The sequence below is a fragment of the Manacus candei genome, unplaced genomic scaffold, assembly GCF_025592945.1.
Source record: "Manacus candei isolate 608988 ecotype Guabito, Panama unplaced genomic scaffold, ASM2559294v1 h1tg000035l, whole genome shotgun sequence".
In the NCBI taxonomy this organism is placed as follows: domain Eukaryota; kingdom Metazoa; phylum Chordata; class Aves; order Passeriformes; family Pipridae; genus Manacus; species Manacus candei.
Genome location: NW_026138083.1, coordinates 8,665,764 through 8,690,924, shown reverse-complemented (window position 1 = coordinate 8,690,924; position 25,161 = coordinate 8,665,764). Strand labels below are relative to the sequence as shown.

The following is a 25,161-nucleotide window of genomic DNA, read 5'->3' as shown; positions in this document are numbered from 1 at the left end:
GAAAGAGAACGATGCAGTAGTTCGTACTCAATTTCTCATCAGGGATGGACCACCTGGACAGTGGGAATGGGGTTGATTTTTCTACAGACCATTTTATTTTAACTTCTCATGTGAGATTTTTTTGTTTGAGTAGTCTAGCTCTGCTAGTCACAGCTGGGGACACTCCCAAACCTGCTTGTTGTGGCCCAAGGAGGTGATTGAGCACAATGTATGCTTTAGAGAGCTGTGAGACCTCAAAGAGAGGCTCTTTGACTCCTCTCCCCCAATTTTTTGCTGACTGTATTTTTAGCAGTATTATTGCATGCATGTATTTTTATGTCTGTAGCAATTTTATCTATGTTCTTTCTGGTGTCCAAGATGGCTCACTTCCTTGATGTGGTTGTTACTCTGTCACAACTTTTAAGTTGCTCATAACAAAAGAAATTTAGTAAGAATACAAGCTGTTGCTTCATAAATCTCTTCTTGAAAAAAACCCTCTAATATTTCTTATCCTGTGTATTGGCTTATTTGAGCGTTTATTTATTTCCTGTGATCAGTCTTGCCTCTTGAGTATGTCTCAAATGAGTAGAAAATAATGAATATGCCAGGACTGTAGTATGTCTTGTTAAAATGTAATTGATAAACCACTTCTAGGATGAAGAAATGTAGCTCTAGTTGTAAATGTGAGTCATTCACAATCCCCTGGGTGCTCAAATTGTGCTTCAGTTTTGGGGAAATTCAAAGAGCGGAGTTGCCACTTCTTCAGGGAGGGGACCTGCAAAAATGGTGTCAGCCCACATGCTTTTTTGTCTTTTTGTTTTGGTTTGCACATGGAAAATTAGTTTCTGTGGGCCGTGCAGTAGGTTTGTGGAAGACAAGAGGCTGGGAAAGCAGGCGGTACACTGGAGGACAGAGCTGCCTTTCTGATAGACCTGGGCAGGCTGGGGAAATGGACTGATACAGACATTGGGAAGGTCAACAGAAGCAAATGTGAAGTTATGACTCTGGGGTAGAATGATCCCATCTTGTGAAGTGTACAAGGTAGCTAACCAGCAGTCAGCACATGACTCTGCAACACAGGAGGCCTTGGCTGTATAAGCAAAGAGTGCAGTGAGCAGTGCAAGGGGAGTGATTAGAGTGATTACAGTGATACTAGTGATTATAGTCTCCTCTACTTGGGACTGGTGAGATCCCACCCAATCTGGGTCTCCCCACTACAAGAGAGAGAGGATCAAACTGGAGTGTGTCCAGTGGAGGTCACCAAGTTAGTCGTGCCTGAAGCACAGAGCATTGAGCAAGCAGAAGGCCAGAATGGAGATGACAGGATGACTTCAAACAGCTGGTAGACAGATTAGATGGGTTGCCAGTCCCTGAAGGCTTATCAAAACACACAGTGAAAATCCATGGACAAGCTGGACCTGCATTCCTAGGACTGTGTCCTTTCCACTGTAAAACAGTGAACAGCATGCTGCTAAGGATGTGTCATATCACTTCCATGCATGACAACCAGTTTGCCTCCTCAATGCGAGTAAAATATGGATTGGGCAAGGATGGCAGGGAGCAAAAAGCAGCAAACACTTGACTCAAAGCACAGGAGTACTTTCCTGTAGGCAGGAAAGTAGCAAAGCCTAGGGCTGTTGTCCAGTTTTTAGGTGATTATTTATCAGTTATTTTTATTGTTGAAATCCATTGCAACATTCTCCTTGATGGAGAACAAGTCAGCTGATTTCCCTTTCAGCATTTCAAAGATACATATGTGTGAGATATGGATATGTACATGTACATTTACCTGAATATATGTATGCACATGTATGTGTACATATATAGCACTAAGAAACAGCATGAGTCTGAAAGATGGGGGACACCTCTGAGTATTCTTGAAGGACAAACTGAATCTGAGAGGTATGCAAATGCCTGACCTTGTTTTGGAAAGGGAGGGCTACTGTAACCCATCTGGTACATTCTTCAGATTCTTTGCCTTTGCACAAGCATAGTCTGTTATTTGTCAGGAAAGTCTGTAGAGGGAGGGCTTTGACCACAATAAAAGAGCCCACCATAACAGTTATCAGCCAAAAGAAGATGGCTTTCTCCCCAGGCACAAGGCACTCTGGCTGTGTGCAATCATAGCTTATAGTAAATTACAGATTCTCTCCTACCTCTCACCCCATAAAATCTATCTCATAGAGTCTTTCCCACACCTCAGCTTCCTTGCACTGACAGCTACACCCTGAAATGGCTAGAGCAGCCTAAGTACACCTGGACGTGTCCAAAGAAAGAAATGTGATGGCACGAAGAAGTAGCACCTACCTTCTGACAATGGTATGTAGTAGGATCACCAGAGCTGCCTCATGATCAGTAAATAGAAACATATGTTGTGCTCACCATACCACCATAAACTGCAACAGTGTTGGCAGGTCCTGCCTTCATTCATTTGGCACAGCTGTGATCTGCGATCCTGGTGCCTGCAACACTGAGTTGCGTGCCATGATGTCTGAAGCAAAATCACTGTTCTGTGCAGCACAGCGATCAGATAGCCTGAGGAACCATACCATCACAGCATTGCACTGCCTGTGAGCAAAACCATGCAGCCAGTAAAGAGCATCCTCTGTGCTGGTCTGATACAGAAAGCAGAGTTGGTGCAGTGTGCTGAAAAAGGCTAGGTTGGTTCAGCTGAGAAAACTGACACTGTTCTTGTAATCTCTCTCTGCCTCTGTCTTGGATTTGAAGTTGTCTAAGCCAAGGATGGCTACTTGGACTGCATCTTGCCCTGAAGAAACGATGCACATAACAAAGTCTCTAAGGCGCAGGCCTTCTGCAAATACTCACCCCGTGGTCTTGCATTGTACATTCAGGCAAGTGTAAACAACTTTGAGATGAATGAAGCCTGTTCTCCTCCAGACTGTATTGCGGCCTTTTGTGCACTCTGATTGAAGCTCCACCTCTGGTTGGGGATTTTAACAGCCTCTGAGTGTGTCTGATGTGTGATGCAGAGTGCACCCTCTCTTCGTGCCCTTTCTCTGGGAACAGTGATTTGATACAACTCTTCTGTTGCACTACTCCTTACAGTGAAGTTTTAGGCACTTAATTGCATTAAGTTGTTGGCTGACTGTGAATTTCCTTTGCAGCTCACCAGGTGGCATTCCCCAAACTGTGAAGGGTGTGTGTCAGCCAGCCAAGAGAAGGTAGTTGCTGCTGCCACCGCTGTTTCAGCCTTGGTGAACCATGATGTTCCCAAACCTGAGCATATGCCTCTTGTTGCCTCAGCAGGGGCCTCTTGCAAGGTGTTGCGTAGAAGATGGGACAAATTCATTTCAGACTGACAGAGCAATGAAAAATGCTCAGGGCTAGGAAAATTCCCAAATGAAGACACAATGGAGGTATCAGGGAGTTATGAAATCCTGTCAGATGGCAGATGTAATGTCTAATTAGTCTCTGACCCAGCACATTATTTGCTGTCTCTCTGTTCCCTTGAGCTCTGAGACTGTCACAAAAGGGGCTTTTTTCCCCTTCCCTTTCTGTTATTCTCCAGAACTCCCCATGCATCTTTTGAGGGTAATTCCCAATGACATCCTATATTATACAATTAAATTGGAACCTTTGGTCCCTGGACTTTACAATTTGGTATTTTTCCTTGTAGTAAATCTTAACTATCACTACAACTTGTCATCTGGTTAAAGATGCCAGTGCCATTTCTTTAACACCTCCTAATTGAGCCAATATGGCATAAAAGTCTCACTTCAGAAAGGGCAGTAATGAGGCAACTGTAGTGTTTGGGAGACGGGCTTCTCTCCTCTCTTTCTGGGATGGCAGAGCTCTATTGTAAACTAGACAGGATCTCCCTGTATCCAAACACAGAAGGGCAGAACACTCTGCTACCTAAAAAATTACGTTTGTTGGAAATAAAGATGCCATTAAGCAGAGAGAGAGTACAGAAGGAGCAGTGGCTTCTGAATAACAGGTAACTTTAGGGGCAAGTTCAAGCTGAACTGAATGACAGGTATATTAACTCAGTTTCAAAAAACTGCTTTTAAAAAGGAAAGTACTCAGAGCAATTCTCTTGCTGTCTCTCTACAGATAAGTAAGACTTCAAGGGTCTATATCTACCTGTCTGTACTTCCTCCTTACTTCTTCCTATTCATCATTCACAGCAGATGTAGGATCGCTGTCTCTCCTCCCTGGTCTCACAACCCTTCCCTTCCGAAACGAGGGATTTCAAACAGAATAATTATCAGCGACAAGCAGCCAACAAAGAATAATGTTTGTCCATGCTGTGTTCGAGTGCTTTCTTAGCTCAACAATTTCATAGCTGTCTTGAATGGCGTGGCTCTAAACAGCAGGACTAATTGCTATAGCAAGTTATGAAGATATTCCTCTATCTGACTAATTTCCCAGTTCATACAGATTTGTACATTGTGGCATCACTCAGAAATAAAAACATCATCTGGACAAGGCAGATACATGGCAGATGCTGGTCTTTCTGCAAAATTTGCCTGAATATACAATAGGAAGTTCATGCCAAATTTATTATGGCTAGGGGAAGACAGGTGGGACCTGCTCTGACACAGAGCATATATGGAAAAATAACGACAGATTTTTTTTCATATATCTGAACCAGTGGACTGTTTGTCAGTCCATAGCCTGTGGTGGTTTGGAGCTGGTACTCAGAAACCAAAGCTGGTGGTGTAGTTTCAGCTGCAGTGTGGGTCACACACTTATTCTGTGAATAAGAAGACACAAATCTCACATTTCTGCCAAGTCTTAGAGCTTTAACAATCTTGATTTTGATTTCATTTACACAAAGACCCTCCTCCCTTCTGCTGCTGAAAAAGGCTAGGAATCTCCCTATGTGTGTTTAAAAAGCTGTTTCCTGAATTTGCCAGGCTATGGTTTTCATAAACATCAAAGTCATAGACAGCCCAAGGCATCACTTTTACCTTTGGTTCTTACTGTTCCTCTTGCTCTCGCATATCTTTTGAGAGCCCTTACCACGTTTCTCTCTGCTCTTTCTACCTGGACAGGACCTTACACATCTCTCAAGTTGATGCACAAAGAAATATTGGTATGTGGTAGCAAAATTTATGTCCACAGCTGTCATTTTCCAAGGGCATCCCTGAAGACAGTGAGATACATAGCACACCCAAAACTGGGTTGAGCCTCTCTCTCTTCAGAGAGGCCACATACACATGCAACCCTGAAAGTATTTGATGTTCCTTGTGTGTGTGTGAATGTGCACATTCTTTGCAAGGTCATCTGCTCTGCTCCTCCAGCTCTGTGAGGATCAAACCCATCTCTGCCACGATGGTCCCACAGTGTGCTGACCTGAGACAGCCCAGAAAACACCACAAAGATACAAGAGAATTTGTTTCAGGTGCTCAGGTAAAGGAAAGATAGATCCCAAAGTCTGTGTCTGCAACAGTGTACTTCAATGTCTCAGATGAGTGATAGTTTATAGCTGCCTCCTTGGTCTGGTCTGTTGAGGTAATGTGAACAGCGTTTTGAGAACTAATGTTTAGAAAGGCAGCAGCTGAAATGCTGCATCAGCTCCTCATAACCCACTGTAGTCTGAGCAGAAGATACTCCTGGCAGGAAGGAAATCCTCAAGGCAAGTGCATCTTCCTACGAGATGTGAGACAGCATGAGCTCACTGTATGTGGTTCTTTGCATGTGGTCTTTCTTGCTCCTCTGCAAGGACCATGCGAGAAGGACCATATGGGGTACACTGCTCCTGTCTCAGTGAGAGCAACTACCTCTGCTCAAAGGCTGTTCCTTTGTTTCAGCCATATCACATTGCGTTTGGCAATTCCAAAGCCTGAGCTAAGTAAACTCCAAGTCAAATGCTTCCTCTGCAGTGTCTCCTTCAAATTACTCCTTCCTTCATCAGAACCTTCCTGACACTGAGAAGCAAACCTGTTGCACTCAGCTTCAAAAAGTACTTGCTCAGACTGTGCTGTACCGCTGTCGTCAGTGGCACTTTCTAGTCTTCGTGCCATAGATTTAGAGCATTTGGATCTTCAGAGGATTGTATCTGTTCTGCCAACCAGATATGCTGCAGCAGGACATCACTCATCTTAGCAAGACACAGGTTCCTCTTCAGCTCCTCACTGACCCACAGTCCTGGGTAAATAACCATGCTGCAGATAATCAGCAAACTGGACACATACTAAGGCACAAAAGCTATCCATGGGAGCTTCATCCCCACTGCAGTAAGGCCCAGGTCCATCTTCCCAGGATGCAAGCTCCCTTTAGCTTTTTTGCTCAGCCCCCTGGACTGCCATGCCAAGTGCCAGCTCCCTGTCACACAGTGGGTTGCTCCAGCATGTGCGGCACAAGGGTATCAACTTTCTGCCTGGTGATGCTTTCAGGAGTGCTTTTGCTATGCAGATCTTTCACACAGTGCTGCTCCTGTTTATTGTCTGTTGGAGGTTCCTGGAGACATGGAAGCTGTCACTCCCCAGTTTGGGATGCTATTTTTAAGGCTAGATGCAAGGGCCTCTATGACATTTTAAAGCTGCCCATCTGAGAAAGTTTCTTCTAGCTCCAGAGCTGGCTTTTACTGCTCAGGTCAATATTCAGCCTGCACCATCATCATCAAAAGGCAGACTCTTCAACCACAAGATGGGTTTAAAAATGACATTATTAATATTTTTGGGCTTGTATCTGTATTTGCTAATTTTTTTTTTTAACTCCAGGTTAAAAGCAGATCAAGACTAGGAAATATTAGCTCCTTTCCTTTTAAATGACTGATCTGAGGTTTTTTTAGTTCATGTGCTCCAAAGTTCAGCCTTTGAGAGAAAGACTGAATTTCCTGTAAATCACGCATAATACATATGCATAAGGGAAGAGCATGTCACACATGGCAATCCACTTCCTTGGCTGTGTGGCTTTTTTTGTGCTGACCTGTGTGTCAAGGACAAAGCACAGGAACCTGTGGTGAAAGCCAAGTTCTAATAGAAATGTGTTCCCTTGCCCAAATTATGAGACAGCCATAACAGTACTGCTAGGAGTGCAGTTGAGGGTGATGTGCCCCACACTGTTTGCTACTCTACATTTTCCCACCAGTATTTGTGCTTATTTTAGATGGAATATTAATGGGAATGTACCCAGATGGTAAACTCTTCATTTAAGTTAAATAAATAACTACTATTTTCAGTCCTTGCCTTTTTGTTGGATAAGGGCATTCCTGGCCTCAGACAAGGTTTTCTCTCATTGCCCATTGGGGAAAATATGGAGTGGGGACTGTAACTTGCCCTCTCACTACTCCCTTGCTTCAAAGGGAGGAGTTTTCCATGGCACTTGCCAGAAACAAAGATTGAAGGAGACAAGCCAGAGAATTGACTCTACCATAATAGGACAATGCAGCCAAAAACTGCATCTGCTGGGACCTCAGCTTTAGCAGTGGCTGAAGATGAATGAAGATGACTACGAGTTCATTGCTACTCTCCAGGCTTAGCTCTGAAGCCCAACAATTTGCCACCCAGTGAGTGTGGCATCCATGCCCATTGCAAGGGGTTGGAACTAAGTGATCTTTAAGATCCCTTCCAAATCAAATCATTCTATGGTTCTTTGAATTCAATTCAAAAGAAGAACTGTCAGTGACTGCAACAGGTTTTTGGGTCCCGGTTCAGTACGAGTTGGTCCATATGGGTACAGAATCACAGAATCAACTAGGTTGGAAAAGACCTCTGAGATCATTTAGGTCCAACCTATGACCTAACACCACCATGTCAACTAGACCATGGCACCAAGTGCCAACTCCAGTCTTTTCTTGAACACCTCCAGGGACAGTGACTTCACCACCTCCCTGGTCTGCCTATTCCACTGTCCTGTCACTCTTTCTGTGAAGAACTTCTTTCTGATGTCTAACCTAAACCTCCCCTGGGCACAGCTTAAGACTTTTCCTCTTGCCCTATTGTTGGTTGCCTGGGAAAAGAGACTGATGCCCACCTGGCTGCAACCTCCTTTCAGGTAGTTGTACAGAGTACCTCTCCAGCTAGCTGAACTTGGGGTACTGGGACAAGTTTCACTCTTGTCTAATGCTTCACATCTGCCCAAAGTAAGTGTCACACAGAACAACAGTAGCTGTATTTCATGTGTTTTAATAAACTACCAGAAAAATATGTTTGGATGTGTTTGTTCTCCTCCCATTTAAACTAAAATAGGTCAAATTAAAAACAAAACAATACCAACCCCAAAACAGGAGAAAAAAACCTGTCCCAGAGCAAAGATGACACACAATACTGAATTGCAGAAAAAGGTCTTTGATGAAATTCATGGGTAAAGAAATCATGTTTGTAAAACACAGTGAGTAATAAAATGGTTACTGACTTGATTGGTTTTCCTCTCTGTGTATATCTGTGTAGTTACATATGTATCTATGCTGATACACCCTTAGTGGGATGAAATGGTACTTCTGTAAGGCAAAACAAAAGTTGATTGTGGGGAGGGAGTAAAGAAGTAAATAAATATATCATTTCAGTCAGTGAAGTAAAGACAGTGCTCTAATCCCCTACAATGTACCATTGCTCTGCTTATCGAGGGACAGGCTTGTCTCTCCATGGCTACGCAGTGTCCCTGGGCCACAGATGAGCTGGGAGCTCTGAATGGTCTCCTTCATTGCTCTGTGTATGAGTAGGACCTCGAAGTATATGAAGCATTCCTTCCTCTGGTTTTATTAGTACTTCAGTTTACATTTTTTCCCCTAAGTTTCTTGCACTGACCGCTATGCAGGTCTCCACGGTAAGGTAGAGCAACCCAAATGAGCAATATGCCACAGGAAAATGCTATTATCACAATGTGACTGGATGGAGGAATTCATTTTACAACAGATCTCACGTTCTTCAACCTTGCACTCAGTCTGTGGAGCCAAATCATGCAGTAACCTCAGCAGTTCTTTATTGAGTGGACCTGTGTGTCACACCTTAATCCAAAAACAAGGAAGGGAAAGAAATATACTTTTTATTTCCTTTTCTCCTCCCATGGAAACCTAACACAAAAAAGAAAATTAGGCAATACCACTCTACGCTGAGGTGTCTGCTTCATTCTTAGGCAGATGAGTCCTGCATTCAAAACACAAAAAAAGCCATAGTCTTTCTCCTATTGTTACAATGCTCTTTCATAGAACCAGCCACTGTCCATGCTTTCCCAGATCTCAGTGCTGTGCTTAACAAGCAAAGGACAAGCTCATGCTGGCTGCAAAGTTCAGGTCACCAAGAAGGTATTAAGAGAACAGCTCAATTTGCCAGCTGCTTGCAAACGCTGTATTGCAAAGAAGGCAAAGGCGAAACACCCCTCTCCACACCTCTCCCAGCTTCCTTCCTTTTATTTTTTCTTTTTTATTTCTTTCTTTTATTTTTCTTTCTTTTTCTCTCTTTTACTCTTTCATTCTTTCCTTCTTTCTTGTACAGGGGTTCATGAAGAAAAGCAAGACTTGTGCATCACAAATGGTGGAACCACCCCAAGCCCAGACAGCTTCCCACCCTACAATAATGCACAAGCCCATCTCATCCTGTACCTGTCCCCAGAAGGCGGTTTGTCTCTTGATCTTTTTGGAAAATAATGCAGTCTGATCTGCTGGGGACTTCTGCAGTTCAGGTGCCGGGAGGCTGGTTCTCTCCCCTTTCCTGAGGCTCATAAATGATTGTTTTTAGAGAGATAAGCAATAAGAGCCACAGCCACCCCAACATAAATGCCAGTTCCGATTGTGATGGACAGGACAGCCAGGAAGAGTGCTCGCCGAGAGCTGGAGCTTGCATGGTGGAAGTCCCCCTTGGCTACTGCTTTGTTTGTCTGCAAGAGATACAACAACAAAAATGCAGTATATTTATTTGTTTTATCTGGAAATGAAGATGTGATGTGTGATGTTAATTTCTAGGCTGAAATATGATCCTGGGATATGAGAGTGAACTGGTTAGAAATCAGACACTTTTTTAGTCAGATGACGTTATTTATACAATAGAATGGTGATGAAACCAATGGCATCTCAGAGGAGGGTGTCATTTTTATAGACCATGGTGTGGTATCAGCAAAGGTCATCTGTCAGGCAGTAACAGATCTGTCACCTACAAGATAGGTCTTGTAGAAGCATATGAGCTCCATAAGTTCTGAGACAGTCTTTGTTCCCTCATTACAATGAATGAGGAATTCACAATGCTTTAATTGTATGTCTCCACAAATGCTCAATTTGCTGGAACAGTTTCTTCTTTGGTATCATCTATTACTTTATTTTTGTCTTTTTGTTTGTTTTTTTTTTTACTACCTTGCTACTCAGAGCAATTTACAGCAGCCAAACTACAACCTTCCACACTGAAAAAAAAGCTTATGGCCTTTCTGCCAATGCCTTTATTAACAGAACCATCTCTTTGCATTCATCAAACTAATTTTTTAGGCATAATGCTTTATAAATGTTTCGGGCAGAAACAATGTCAAACAATACATATTTAAGGAGAGACAGACTAGGCTGCAGGCTGGAGGTAAAATATAATTTCAAACCAGCAAAATATAAACAAGACCAGGCTGACGCCTGCTGTCATGTCCTTTCGTTTAGGTGGGGTAAGCATCCTACTCACTTTGCAAAGGATGTCCAGCCAAGCCCCTCAGCAGGGTGATCAAGGATTTCATGAGTTTCTTATCTGGGACTTCTAAACACTCAAAAGAGCAGCCCTTTCCAGAAAAATTCCTGGGGCTTTGGGGATCATGGCTATATTTGTTAGGGTTGCTTAAAAGGCAAGGAAAGCAGAGAAAGCTTTAGAAAGAGCTGGTCATTCAGCTCTCCTGAAAGATTGTCTTCAAGCACCTGCTGCCCATCACATCACTACTCTTGAGCAGAAAGGCTTCTACTTACTGAACTTTGGTCAGATTTGTCAGGCTGAGGTAAATGCACAGCACTGGAGCTATTTAAGCTTTTGGATAAACCAAGGTAAACAGTTTCAACCCCCCAAATGGAGGGAAAGTTTAAAAATGATGAACATTTAAATTTTACATTTTTTAAATGTCACATTGTTATGGAAAATTCTGCAACATTTGGGTTTACCTCTTTTAAAAGAAACTTTGTAGAGTTTCAAACCAGTATTTTTTCACTTAAAATTAGATGGAAACTCAAAGGGAGAATAAAACATTAATCACCATGTCAAATAAACTGAAAATTTGACAGTATGTCTTGCTTGCTTCAACAGAAGAGGTTGGATCTACCAAAAATGACGAGTTGAGCAACCCAAAGGGTTGCTGATTTGTCAGATACTAACAACCTTTTCCCTGATAGGATCTTCAACCTAGCGACAAACTTGCTTTCAAAGAACAAGGTTTTTTCTCGATGAGCTCTCTGAGGACAGCCTTGAGCTTCGTGAAAGTATTTGACCTATTGTGAAAACCCAGCCAAAACTACATGACTTGTATTAGTCACACACTATCATGAACTTGTTGAATTTTGCATCTCCTGACATTATGACTCAGCATGATTTTGCTTGGGGAACAGGCCTGTGCTTTCACAGAAATTCTAGTTTCCAACAAATTATCTAAAATGAGTGTATTTTTTTCCTCTTAACCTAATGCATATTTTATGATTTAGCAAAATCAAATCCCTCCTATATGGAATTTTGACTGTAGACTGGTAAGGCACATGAGAAGGATAATCTTATATTCCTCCTTTATTCTATTCAGAAAGATTTCCATTGAGATGGAAAAACTATCAACACAGAGACCATCCTCCATCAGTGAAAGACTAGTCTGAAAGAACTTGCTTATCACTAAGAAAATTCTTTGATGCTATTCCCTAATTAGCAAAAACATCACATTCTACTCAATGTCACTATATGCAAATTACAGCATTTCTGCAGGTTTAAGCTAAATGGATCTGAAAAGACTTAGTACACAAAATGCAACTAAGGCCAAATTTAATATTTTAGCATCTGGCAACTAATAAATGGTTTTCCTTGACTTTTTTCTTTTCAAGCAGAGATCAGATCTTTGGTATATCTGTTCACTTTGAGAAAGTCCCTTGGTTTTGGTACTAATCCAGCTACTTATGATCCAGCCCACTTGATGCCTGACACAAAGAAATGACACTCTGTAGGGTATTTCCACATCAGGGATGTCTGTGCTCTAGCAAAATCCATGGGACAAAAAAATGTCTTGTGTAGATCAGAGAGCTAAGTCAGACCCAGTTTCACCAGCTTTTCCTTGGTGTTGTAGAAAAGGTGAAAACAATGGTCACTAAATCTAAAAAGAAAGCAGGACATCTCAATGCAGACAGTGGTCAGGTTGTTTGCTTGACTTCATAGTGTTTCAGGTACTGTTAGCTGAAAGATAAAACTTGGCTGCTTAAAAGGACTGTCCACCTGAGCCCACAATTAAACAGGTACAGAGAGTGATATCTTTTGCAGACCCCTCTGGTAATTGCTGCCAACCACAACACTGGAACCTTGGGCATCAAAACAAACTCAGTCTTCATTTTTGACATGTTTTTGGTTCAAATGAGAAAGGTTTTCATCGTGGTTAAAATTCCTCAGAAATAGGAAAAAAATAATTTTAGCTAATTCAAGAAAAAAATGTATTTCAGATAAAAATATGGAGTAAGTAAAATACCCCACCAAATTTCAGTTAAAATTGTGGTCACATTTATGGTGTGCTAGAACGTAAACTAGTGGAAGTGCAGTGCAGATGTGTGTCTTGTGTTGCCCCTCCTTTCACTAAACAGCCCTGCCCTGAATAACCACAGTGACTATGACGGACATGCTCTGGGCTGCCTGGCTGCTACGGACATCGCAGTCTACACAGATGCCTCTCCTGAGATGACAAATCCCTGCATCCACCCAGGAGTTTCTGCTCATTTAGAGGTAGGGATGGGGTAACATGTACCACCAAGGCCCTACCCAAGCCCCTGGGGCTGATGTGCCAAATAGTACAAAGGCACTGTTTTTCCAGCCATTCATACCCAGCCAGGAAATAAATTTCTGTAAGCTCCTCTTTCCAGATTCAGCTCTGTACTCACTATAGCAATACTGGCTTTTGTTATTTCTTTGCCCTGAAAAGGAAACCCCCAGCTATGAATACTACTGGGCTGAATACTTAGCTGGTAGTAACTAACCATTCATGCTTGATTCTGAAGAGTAGTGCAGCCAGGACTGGTGCAAGAATGAAGATCCAAATGCCCTACAAACAAAGGACTGTATTCACTACAGCCTCTTCGAGCTAAGTGCCTCAATTTAAGTAATAAGGAATACAAACAGCTATTCTAATGGGCTTGAAAGTGACTGCAATAGTTAGTGCTCTTCCTAATCAAAACTGTATTATCTGTGGAGTTTTATAGTACTTCTATCCATTCACTTTTTCCCTTCCCTGGTGAGACTGTGGCCTGTGACTGATAAACTAATTTATACAGTCCTTGGGTAGCAGCGGGACCAACAGATTTGATAAACAGAGCTGGGGACAAGTGCAAGACATGGGATGACTTACAAGTGGGGGATAATTCATGGCATAGCACTAGGCAAGTTTCTCCCTGCACAGCCAGAAGACAAGACACTCTTCTTGCAAAAAGTTTGTGTCCTTAAACTACCCCTGCCCAGTGGTTCCCCTTGGCCTGTGTACTCTGGATGCCCAGACATAACCATCAACTTTGGGCACAGGCTGTGACGAAGGCTGGGTACTACAAAGTTGAGAACAGCAATGTTAGCTCATATCAGTCTCCAATCAATCCTCTCTTTAGAAGCTTTGGAAGTAAGTCAGGAAAGTGAGGGGGGGGTGGGAGAAAAAGGGGTAAGGAGGTCTGAAAGGATTATTTTCTTTTGTTTAACTAACAAAATGAATGTCTTGTTTATAAACACTTTCAAGGAACTTCCCTGGAGTTTCAAGTTGAACTTCTGCAAAACATATTCATCATGTCTCTGGGCTGCATGTTTTACAGGCAGAGAAAAGATGAATACGGTACCTCCAAGCTGCAAGGCCAAAAAGTTCCGCTACATCCCACAGTGATTTATATATCATACTCACAAAATACCTTCACAAAAAAATGCACTATCTGGAAACAGAAACATCTTGGACACAATTATTTATCCTGCCTCACCTACCTAAGGCTGGAGAGCAGGATTGGCTCCACGTAGGATGAGAAGAGGGTATCCTGACCCCTTTGGTCAGGTGATGAAAGGATTTCTTTTTGTTTCAGGGGAAGAAATGGCCAGCCGAGAGCAGGGATACATAGGCTTCATGAAGCCACTGGCCAAACTCTGAGTCTTAGTTCTTCAAAGAACATGCAAAAAAATACCACAGAATGAGGAGCAACTCATGCAGAGAATGATTCTGCTCCTGTATCATCTACCTTTCTTCCAGTCAAAAGCTCTGCCTACTCTTTTTAACTTGCCTAACTTGCACTTCTGCTGATCTCAAATTTCTGGGCAATATATTCCACCTTCAGGCTTATGCCACCTTTTATTTCCACTGATGGTAAGAAAAAGACTCTGGTCTTTGCTAAAGATAAGGATGGGTAAAAAGTGAAGCTAGGATCTAACCATGAATGACAGCAGGGAGGTGCCAGTCAGCTGGAGAAAGCATGGGGCTGGCAGACACCCAGTGCAGGGGCTGAGACGTGGCAGAAGAGTTTTCAGTCCTGAGAAGAGCATCAAAGGTACCATGGAGTCCCATCAAACAGCTCCACTGGCAGAAATGGTGAACTAAATGACAAATTGTTCTTTGCTCTGTCAGGCATTTGCAAATTCCATTATGTCCACAGTATAACAGAAACATCAGCATGTGGTAACTTGCCTTTCAGACACCAAAGAGCTCTTCTGGAGGCTTGTCTAAGTTTAAAGAGACTGGAGTGTTTTGCTAAGGAGGATGAGTTACGAGGTAGATCAAACTCTTCTCTCTCAGAAATTGTAAAGCCAAAATTAAGAGGCTCCAACCCAGGAAGTATGGAAAAAGGAAGAAATAACAACCCTTTATTAAAGGATATATGTATATTGTCAAAACCAGTAACAGAACACAAAAACAACTAAGCAATAATCCTGTACCCAGAAGTCCCCTTCAAAAAGGAGACAGCCTGATACTTCTCTGTCCTCTTGCGCGATCCTAATCACGGTTGGCAGGGGGCGCTGTTGGATCACTGGTGGTCGCCACGTGGGGGCCCTGGATCACGGGAGAAGCTGGAAAATGGGAGAAGCCCTTCTCCCACTAAGGAGGAGAAGGGGAACAGGGGAAAGAAGGGCAGTTTCCGTCTCACTAAACTCACGCTGTCTGCAGCTTGCTGTAGACAGGACTCCCCCTTTTTCATCGATGAGCACAAACTCTCCAATGAATTCTGAGCAGATTCGGGCTGGAGACAGGGCAGCGCGCAGGCAAGCCGAGGCTGGAGAGCAGCCAGATGACCAGGTCGAGAGCAAAACGGTCTCCAGGCTTTTCTAACACACCTTGCCCCCGTTAAGGCAAAAAGTGAAGTGTCCCCAGTTTGCAAGGAGAGGAGGAGAAAAAACTCCTCTCTGCTCCCTGCAGTTTTGAATGGGCCATTAGTCTGGAATGCAGGTCTGCCAGCTAGTTTTTTTGTATAGTCAATCACTCCATCTCCCTCCCCATTCAACACCCTTCTTTTACAGCGGGACAAGGGAAAGGAAAATTTCCACTTGGATTTTTAGAACAAGTAAACCCATAACAAGGCTTCTGTCATTTCTGCTGGGAAGATGGCCTAGAAAATGGACATGAGTCTCAAGTGAAAAGAAGGGGCCTGAGTAATGGCACTTCTACAGCCACTAAATTAAATGATGCTGTGTTGGTGGAAGGGGATGTACTGGGAACAACATTTATCCCTGGAAATGCATGACAGGTTCAGGAGAAGAGAGTGTGAATGGGGAGATGAGGGTGTAAATGAAGACCAGTATGAGTCTACCTCTTCTGCATGATCAACTTTCATAACATTTGGATTTCAGCCATGGGATCATTTTGATATCAATGTATTCTGCTGGAATTTGAAAATACAGGCAAGGATGTGATTCAGTAGCCGGCTGGTGCTGCCTGTGGCAGTTGTGTATTTGAGTACAGATAAAACTATAAATGTCTGAGTGAGATTTCAACACTTGGAAAAACAAGAGCATAATAATGAGAACAACAGGCATAAAAGGCCTGAATTAGCAGAATGCAGAGAGATGCTTTTAGACAAGCTCCACAGCAACAGCAGTTCATTTGATTGCACTTGAGAGAATGAGACCTCAGCCTGTGATATGAGGGCAATTCTGTTTTCCTGGTGTATACAGGAATTTTGGATGTTTATGGTAAAGAACATGATTTTGCCCCTCCACTTTGCTTCTAGCCCTTAAGCAGATGTTGCCATTTTGTGATGAAAGAGAGGAAAATTTGGAAAAGGTGCCAGGTGGTGAAGCCTAGTGTGTACAGACACATACAGACTTATATGCAGATGCCTTGGGTTTGTGTCCACGCATGTAGACATATACATTATCTTTCTAGAGGCTGGAGGCAACTATCTATGAACAACTGAAGTTTATCAACAAATTATTAGTGATTACTTCAGTCACAAGGGGCTCCTTTACTTTTCCATTTAGATAGCTGTTTGTTTCCTCTTTATTTGAAGACATGGAGTTTAAAATGTGAGCATTAGTCAGGAAGGAGAATCTGGAAGTGATTGCTATTTTTCAGATTCCATTTTGTGCGTGGCAAGAGGTTGTCCTCATCTCAAGGGACATCATAGGGTACTTTCTGCCTGTGGTGCCTCTACCCTTGTCACAGGCTCTGTATTGAAACTGATTGGACAGTGCCACAGATTGCCAAGATCTAACAGTTGTACAAGGTTGTGCAAGGTGTTATTGACCTGTCAATTTCTTTATACACAAATGTGCCTCTGTTCACAAGGAAAACCAGGGCCCTGTGATGACTTTGTTAGGGCTCTGCTGAAAGACTGGCTGGACTTGGGGAAAAGCTGCGGTCATTATATTTCTACCTCTAACTTGTTATGTAAGGTTGGTGTGGAAAGTGGATTCCCTCTGTCCACATCCATGACTCCCTAACTCCATTTGTATCAAGGTGCAATGCATGGTCCCAACCTGGGTAGTTGTGGATCTCAGATCTCACCACTGAGACCCTTTCTGTTCATGGGACTGGCCACATGATCGCACATCAAGCCACGTGAGTATATATCTCATGTGGAGTGGTGGCATCAATCCCCAGTTCCAAGCTGGGGGCTTATCATTTTGGCTCAATTTACTACCCCGTGGGGTAGATGAGCAGATACATGGTACTGTTGAAATTTGAAATGTCCACTGTATCCAGTGGGAGAGAACACGGTGAGGCACCAGCTCTGTCCTTGTTTTGCTATGGTTCCTTCTATCTGCTTCTGGTTCTCTTCCTCATTTATGATGGGAGGAAGACCATGTCAGTGGGTACTCTACATTCATAGCAGTGGTTCTTCCCTCCAACATGTGTCACACACCACAGGATAGGGTGGAAGATGCTGCTCAGTGCTGCCGGAGACAATCTCAGCCCTGGATCCCCACTTTCCCTGCTTGGAACAGACAAGAAAGGGGTGGTAGGACAGGGAGATGATGGGCATTTCTGCCTTCGGCACCCTGAGCCACAATTTGGGGAAGAACAAGAACAGGTAAAGACAGACAGTGCAAGTTTAAAAGTGCCTCTGGGGTGGTTTCTCCTCCTGACAGGAAGAGATTTGATCAGAGGATGAGTTCCTCCAGTTCTGAGCTCTCAATTTTCTCACTCACAAGTGCTCCTTTTGAGCCGAAATTAGATCTCTGGGGTTTAAAAGAATTATACAATCTCCTATACAATAGACCATTAACATTTTTTGAGACAAGTTTAAGAACTCTTGAGGTAAGATTCACTTGTTTGTTGATTTCAGTAGCTTTCTCATCTACTTTTTTTTAATATTACAATCACCCGTGATTTCCCTACATGTAATCTGTGATATACTGTTTATCTACTCAGAATTTCATGTGTTGAGAACTTTCAGAGTAGCTCATTCTGATTTGTGGTTGGCAGAGCCTGGTTTCCTTAGGAGAGTTTGTTTTTTTCCCAGCACATGAGTGCCATATCAGTTATATGGAATTGTCACTGGAGGACTGTTTCCTGGGGTGCCATTTGCCAGACCAGCCTGCAAACTCCGCAAATTCGTCTAATCCCCACCAATGCTGTTGGTCACATCTTTCTAGGCAGGAGATGCAGCCCAAGACATTTCTGAGAAACATTTTGTCATTTGATATGTTAACTAGTAGTCTAACAAGTTATCAGGCACTGTGGACTCTGCAGCATCCAACAATGAATGTGAGGTAACTTATTCCACTTGTTTACCTTGAATGAACTCAACTTTTCAGAAGTCACCAAAGATCAAAAGATGAAGATTACTTCTTTCATATGAGAAGACCCTTTCTCCCCTTTTCATTCTTCCACTTTCTTGAAGTCCATGAAACCAACAAAACTGGGGAAAAAATCCCCAAAACTATGTTTTCTTACATTACTTTTCTTGTTCTCTTTCAACCTTAATGAACTTTTCTCCCCCTCTCCTGGAGAGGCAACATAAGTGATGCAACTGTCTTTAGCAGACTGACAGAGGAACTTTATGACTATAGCGCTGATTAATAGGAAGCAAGAATTCCACTTCTCTGAGGTAGATCCACGGACTGTCTTGAGTCGTATATGTGAAAAATGCCTGACAAGCAGATGTTGAGAGAAAGGTCCCTAGGACCAAATGCCCTCCAAAGTCATCTCAGTATGGCTGCTGTTGTTGGGATGGCCAAGGATTTGCACCTCAGTAGGCAGATGGTAAGGTTTGGCATTGAGGAGACTTGAAGTCTGGCCTTGTTTGTGCTGAGGAGTGCTCCAGGTGACCAGAGACAGAACATACTGCTTCATGGAGCCTGGATCACTTGATGGCATCAACCAATGTCTCTCCAACCTCTCCATCCCCATTCTGGTCCCTTTGTTTGATTTAAATTAATGCCCAGTTTTTATTCAGATTTTTAAATCAACCAAACCACCTTCAGGTGAAAACAAGGAAACAGAGGCAGGGATGGAGAAAAGGAGTGATCCTGCAAGGATGAGCAGAAGCTTCAGTAAACTCAGGCTTCTGAAACGTATCCAGATGCCACTGTAGAAGACTGTTCTATTTTAAAATAGACAACTGTCTTGTTTCACCATTGCCTGGGTGTTGTTGGAAAAGGCTTCTGGTTAGACAGCGGTTGCAAAAACAGGATGTTCATTTAACCTCAACCTTCACACACAAGATAGATCACATGAACGTTGCATGGATACCAATGCTTCAGCCTATAAACTTTAAGCGCATCAGGCAAATGCTGCGTGGACACCAGTGCCTACGCGCAGTAAACATTATTGCTAACTATGTGGTAGACATGCCATTGCCATTGCCTATCGTAAAGTCTGCTGCCCAGACTCTATATAAGCAAACACCTGACCTGTCCCAATGGAGATCACCCCCACCACAGGACTGAAGAACAGGTCTTCGGGACGCTGCAGGACCCATGGTGGTGACTATCTTCTGCTTTTTTTTAATTGCTCTTGGCTTTTTCCTACTTCCCTATTTTCCTCCTTTCTCTCCTCTTTCATAGATAATAAAGTTAAATTATTGTTCAGGACACCAATGTTTGACCTCGCTTGTCTCGTAATCTCGCTTTAGCTATTTCTGAACTTTTCTCTGTATGTGCTTGCGGATCAAGACAAAATTTGCCTCTCCACACTTCGTGGATTGGGACAGTGTATTGGGTCTGGCTGAGATGGTGTTCATTTCTCCATAGCAGCCCTCATAGTGCTCTGCTTTGCAGTGGTAGCTAGAAAGGCATTGATAACACACTAGTGTTTCGGCTACTGCTGAGCACAGCACCAGCACTGTAACACTCCTTCCCCAACTGAGGGCAAGATCCTGGGAGGGGACACAACCAGGCCAGCTGACCCAAACTAACCAAAGGGATATTCCATACCATATGACATCAGCTCAGACACAAGAGCTAAGAAAAGGAGCAGGAACGGGGACATTTGTTGTTTCCAATGGCCGCCTGCTAAGAAACCATTACGTGTTGTTGAAGCCCTGCTTCCTGGGATATGGCAGGACATTGCTGCTGATGGGAAGTAGAGAATAAACCTTGTTATTTTCCACTTTGCTTTTGTGCATGCAAGCTTTTGCTTTTTCTTGCCTTAGTAAACTGCCTTATCTCAACCCATGGGTCATTTTCCACCTTATTCTCTCTCCCTTTTTCCAGCTGGGAAGGGGAGTGACAGAGCAGCTGGGTGGGCACTTGGGTGTCCAGCCACAGTCAATCCACTACACTTAGCCACTAAACTTCTTTTATTTTAAAATCAATCAGAAAGAAATCTAACTAAATCACAAATGACACAGAGTATTTGCTGGTTTAATTGTATTTCTCTAAGAGGCAAATCAGTTTGCACTCCCAGAGCTTTTCATACCAGTTAACTCTGCAATACATTACCTTTTAGAGTATGAACTAGGCTGTTCTTCCCTGCAAAGAAAGACTTCGCTTTTAAAAAGATTCAAGGATCTTTGTTTAGGAATCTTGAGAGGAAAGTGACTCTAAATTAATTTGGGGTCTGCTGTTAGAAGAATGCATCTGACACAGTAGGAAACACTGATGGGAACCTGCCCTTGCAGGAATGCCAGATAGCCTGTGTGTCCATTCAGCTTGGATGCTGGGGAAAATCTGCCCAGCATGAGGAATGAATGGCCTTCCACCCTGCATATGTGAACAACAAATAGATTTCACCATCTGCAGGAGCCCTACTTGCTCTGCTTACTTGATGAGAAAAAATAGCCAATGTATTGTTATTAGTGAACACTGATGGACAGATGGATAAGCAGATGATTGCAAAGGCCACAAAAAATTAACACAAGCTGCAAGTTTCCCTACTCTAGTATATGGGTTACATGTGTAACCATTGTACCAGAAAGGAAATGCTTGATTATATCAGGAATGTACATGATAGATCTGTAAGATAGCTAAATAGCAGAGAGTCCTAAATTCAGCCCCTGAAAGCTGCTGGTGGTCTGCATTCCCAAGGGTGAGCAGGAAGTGTCAGGCATGGTCCCACAAAGCCCAGCCCACAGAAGAAAAGCAGGACTGAAGATGTTTCAGTTCTTTCTCTTTCTACTCACCACAATTCCCCGACACCAGCAGAAGCTATTTACTCTCATAGTCGGAACTTTCCTGCCTCCTGACTTTGGCTCCTAGCCCAGAGGACATCAGCCAACCCTGTTGCATGTCATGAAAACCTTGTTTCAGGTGCCTCAAAGCCCTGTGAGCAGTTATAGAGAACAGCCCTGGGCAAAATTAACTCCTTCTGGTAGACACTTAGGTTTCTTGATTTGGTTTAAAAAAGTTAATGTGCTACCTTTCTTTTCTGATTAAAATGATTAACATGTCATCCCTCTATAAAACAAAATGTTTTGGTTTGGTCAATTCATTTAATTCCATGCACCTTTTTTTTTTTTGATGCTTGATTCCCTGAAAAACATTGAAGAAGAGCATAAAGGACTCTGTCATCTCCATATACTGCTACTTCTAATATTGGAAAAGTGAACTTGTATTTTTTTCCTTTTTTGAACTCAGCAGCAAAGTTCAAAGAGACCATCTCAAAGGTAAAATTCTATTAGAAGCTGTTTTTCTGAATTAATAATTAAATTTTATCAATGGATATAAATTTATCAATTTTATCGTGGACATTATTTGGGAATAACATCACAGAAGTATTACAGAATCATATGCTTACTCTGTTCTTAAAATCCTCTCTTCCTATCTGCTTATGACACCACTGGAGGCAGGTTATTGGCTTGGATGGACCCCTAGTCTGGCCCAGAATTTTCACCTATTCTTTATAGAGTTCAGTTCAACACTGTTGGTTTATAATGCAAGATGATATGCTCAGTTAATCCATTATGCTAATATATTACTATATTTATTTAACAAAGGACTGTTGATTTTGCCAACACAAAATTTGCACCTATTTAGTGTAAGAGCTAAAGTCACCACATTTAGATCAAAAAAGTCTGTTTAATCTTGATCAAAAAGTACACAAATAGCATTGTAAACTGTGCGCTCCCTTGGGCTTTCTCTCAGATTTCTGTTCCCATTTTTCCCCTGGAACTATTGATCTGGTAACAAGTATGGGAATAGGGCAGTGGATTTTTGCTTTTCTTATAGATATACTTCTTATAAAACAAAATTTTGTCTTTCTCATCTCTCTTCCATTTTAAAATATTATCACTACTTTTACAATAGATCCCATATTTACAGGGCAAAACAAACCCAAATTGACCAAAGTCCCATTAAAATATAGCTGTGACATTCCAGAAGATAAAAACTCAGGAGGAATGTTTTGAAAGCTCCAGATGAGAAGAAAAGAAGAAAAGAGAGATCTTGTAATAATTTTAAAACAAATCAAACTCCATTCAAGATTAAACAGAGATACAGGCAAGGGTGTGAGCATGAAATGTGACATTTCTTTCTGACCAAGGGCAGAAAATAGTGTCAAAAAATATGTTGAACATAAATGTTCAACATTTTTTTTTAAATCATGGAAATTATTTAAGTATTTTATATAGTGCTTATTTTAAAGTATAATTCTGAAATATTTCACTTTAATTTTGTGCTTCTCTGAGTTTTTTCTATATATATACATTAACTAAACCTTGCAGATGAAAAATTTCCTTGCAGTTGAAAAAAGGGATTTGTTCTGTTCTGCTTGAAAATGTATTGATATGGGATGCTCCAACCTTTTCAAAATGTTTTTGAAAACCTTCTTATACAAGAAATCTCAAAGAAACTCTTTTCTGACATCCTTATATACATATATGCACACAGAGTCTTAACCAATCAACGAAACTTTGGTGCCTAAATTCTCATTTGAGTCATTACGCATTCAACTTTTAATTGCTTTTCAGTAGTCAACACGTTGCTTCTGAATAAATGTGATCATTCTGAGGAAGCTGCTTCTCTTGTTTAAGCTGGGAGGTTTAAGTGAACAAACTCCTGAGAAAAGATATTCTGGATCTACAGGGTATTTTGCATCTGCTGCTGGAGGCAGACCTGAGACTGCCTTTAGTACCCGGGAAAACACTTAGGCTGGAAGGGAAATTATTCCTGTCCAGGCTTCTTGTTCTGGGGGGGGAGACTTAGTAACTGCATTAGGTAGTGTAATCACTGCAGTACAAAGAACATACTCTCCATCCTTTGTGCCTAGTCCTCAAAACAATCCTTGGATGAGGAAAGTGAATAAGGAGAAAAAAGTGTGCTTTAAGACAGGTATCCTACCCAGATATCCACTAGCATCTACTAATGCCAGTAACACCTCTGCACAGGCTGAAGAAACTGGAGGATGTGCTCTGGAATCTCTGGATTCAACTCCGTACTCAGTACAGGAAGACTCAACAAGATCTAATTTTTCATTATGGGGAAAGTTCATCAGCTGACCTGGAACAATTAATTTGTATTCGTCACCATCACTGTTGGCATGGAAATGGAAGGTCTAACCTTGTATTAAGTTGTCAACACCCTGAAATGACTGTTCTGTCTTTCCTATGACTCAGCAGCTGCAAGACAAGAACTCCATGTTCTCCAGCAGAAACACATCACGGTGTTGTCATGCCAGCAGATACTTGCCTCTAATCTCTTGTGCACAAAAGTCCTCCCTCCTACAACTACAGGACTCCCACGCAGGCGGTGCTGTGTTTCAGTGGGGCAGGACTTGCATGTGTGTATGTGTGTGAGTCTATCAAAGAGCTTTATTACTTCTCCCATAGACTTCTTAACCTTCTCTTTCTGCTTATTTCTGCTCCTTTTGTTGCCCATCTGGTCCTGATTCATTCTCCCTTTCTGCTATGCAAACATCAACCCTACTTTTGCCCTTTGTGGTTACTATATCCACCCTTTTAAATTGGGTGCAGGTTGTCTGAAGAGTGGAAGATGTGGTATTCTGCATTCTTCCACTGAGTGTTTCAGCAGGGCTGGGGTGTGGGTGTACAAAAGACACTCAGGCAGCAGCACTATCTTCCCAGGGGTGGCAGCTGCCCAGCAGCAGCCATAGTGAGCTAGACAGGCTCTGCCCATCCTTCCACTGCACAGTGAGCAGGGAAGAAAGCTGCTGACATATAAGGGGAGTTCTCCAGAAAAGCTGCTGCTGAGGAGTGAGTCACCTGCCCAAGCACAAGTAACAGCCTCTCCCAATGCAGTTTGTCTGCTAGCATCATAGAAAGACCCGTGAGACATCACAACTGCAGTGTGTTAAGAAGGAGTAAATGAGGGAGTCTGCAGGCCTTGCAGTACAGGGCTGCTGGTTTCATTTCTATCCTGCCAATGTGCTTCCATCATGCCTGAGTCAGCTCCCATTCCTGCCCCCAGGAAGAAAGCAAACTGGCTTGAGGCATGGATCAACAAGGATTTTTTAACTTTGGTACTCTCTTTTCCTCCTGCATCTCACTAATGCCTGCTCCAACCATCTTACAATATAGTTTTCATGCCAGGCTTGCTCCTTGAATCTCCTCTTGCCATACTAAGAGAATGGAGCAGGATGAAGCAGAGCTGGAACAATTCTTATTTTGGCATTCTGGGACCATTTTATTTTTGATTTATTGGGCCTACAGTCAGAATGCTGCTTTGATGATAGCTGGTGAAAAGAAAGAGGCCATTCCAAAGGTCTCTTTTCCCTTTAACAAACTGCTTCCCAGGGGTACAGTTCTTCCTCACTGGAAACCCATTAGCACACAAACCTAAGTCCTCATTGTCCAACAGGGAGAGCAGAGATTGTTAATAAGGATCCTTCCTAGTGGTTCTAAGGAGTCATCAACAACCTGCAAATGTTTTCCAATATCAAATTATTCCAGACTGTACAAACAAAGACATGGTCTGCTTCTTTTTTTCTTCCCCTCTCCTTTACTCTGTTGCATACATCTAGCAAGTATCTCGTTCCCCATGATTTAATTGGCATTGCTGTGTATGCCAAAAGTAATGAAGAAGCAAAATCAAAAGCTCCCCTCTTTCAGTCTATTGGCTTGTCTAGCAGAAGGCGGGTCAAGCCTGAAGAGCAGCTGCAGGTGCCAGGTCCCTGTCATCATGAGGGCTGTGTGTCTGTGTGCGTGGCCCTGACTGCACACCCTGCACCAAGTGGAACTGCTGCGGAGAGGCAGGAAAACACATTTAGTGTGGGAGGATGCGACCC

General features: G+C 42.6%; 1 protein-coding gene and 1 long non-coding RNA gene across 2 annotated transcripts in view; one reads left to right on the top strand and one right to left on the bottom strand.

Moving 5' to 3' along the window:
- Positions 1-9,518: 9,518 nt before the first annotated feature.
- The window catches only part of SYNDIG1 (synapse differentiation inducing 1), a 73,116-nt gene continuing 57,473 nt past the window's right edge, over positions 9,519-25,161 (bottom strand). Inside the window, exon 4 of the mRNA XM_051793054.1 lies at positions 9,519-9,765. Within this exon, the coding sequence (XP_051649014.1) occupies positions 9,607-9,765 (159 nt within the window). The 3' untranslated portion in view covers positions 9,519-9,606. The remainder of the gene's footprint in view (positions 9,766-25,161) is intronic.
- Positions 19,315-23,772, top strand: LOC127473448 (uncharacterized). The gene is made up of 3 exons (XR_007905456.1): positions 19,315-19,466; positions 21,469-21,586; positions 23,306-23,772. It is a non-coding gene; the product is annotated as an uncharacterized LOC127473448 (long non-coding RNA).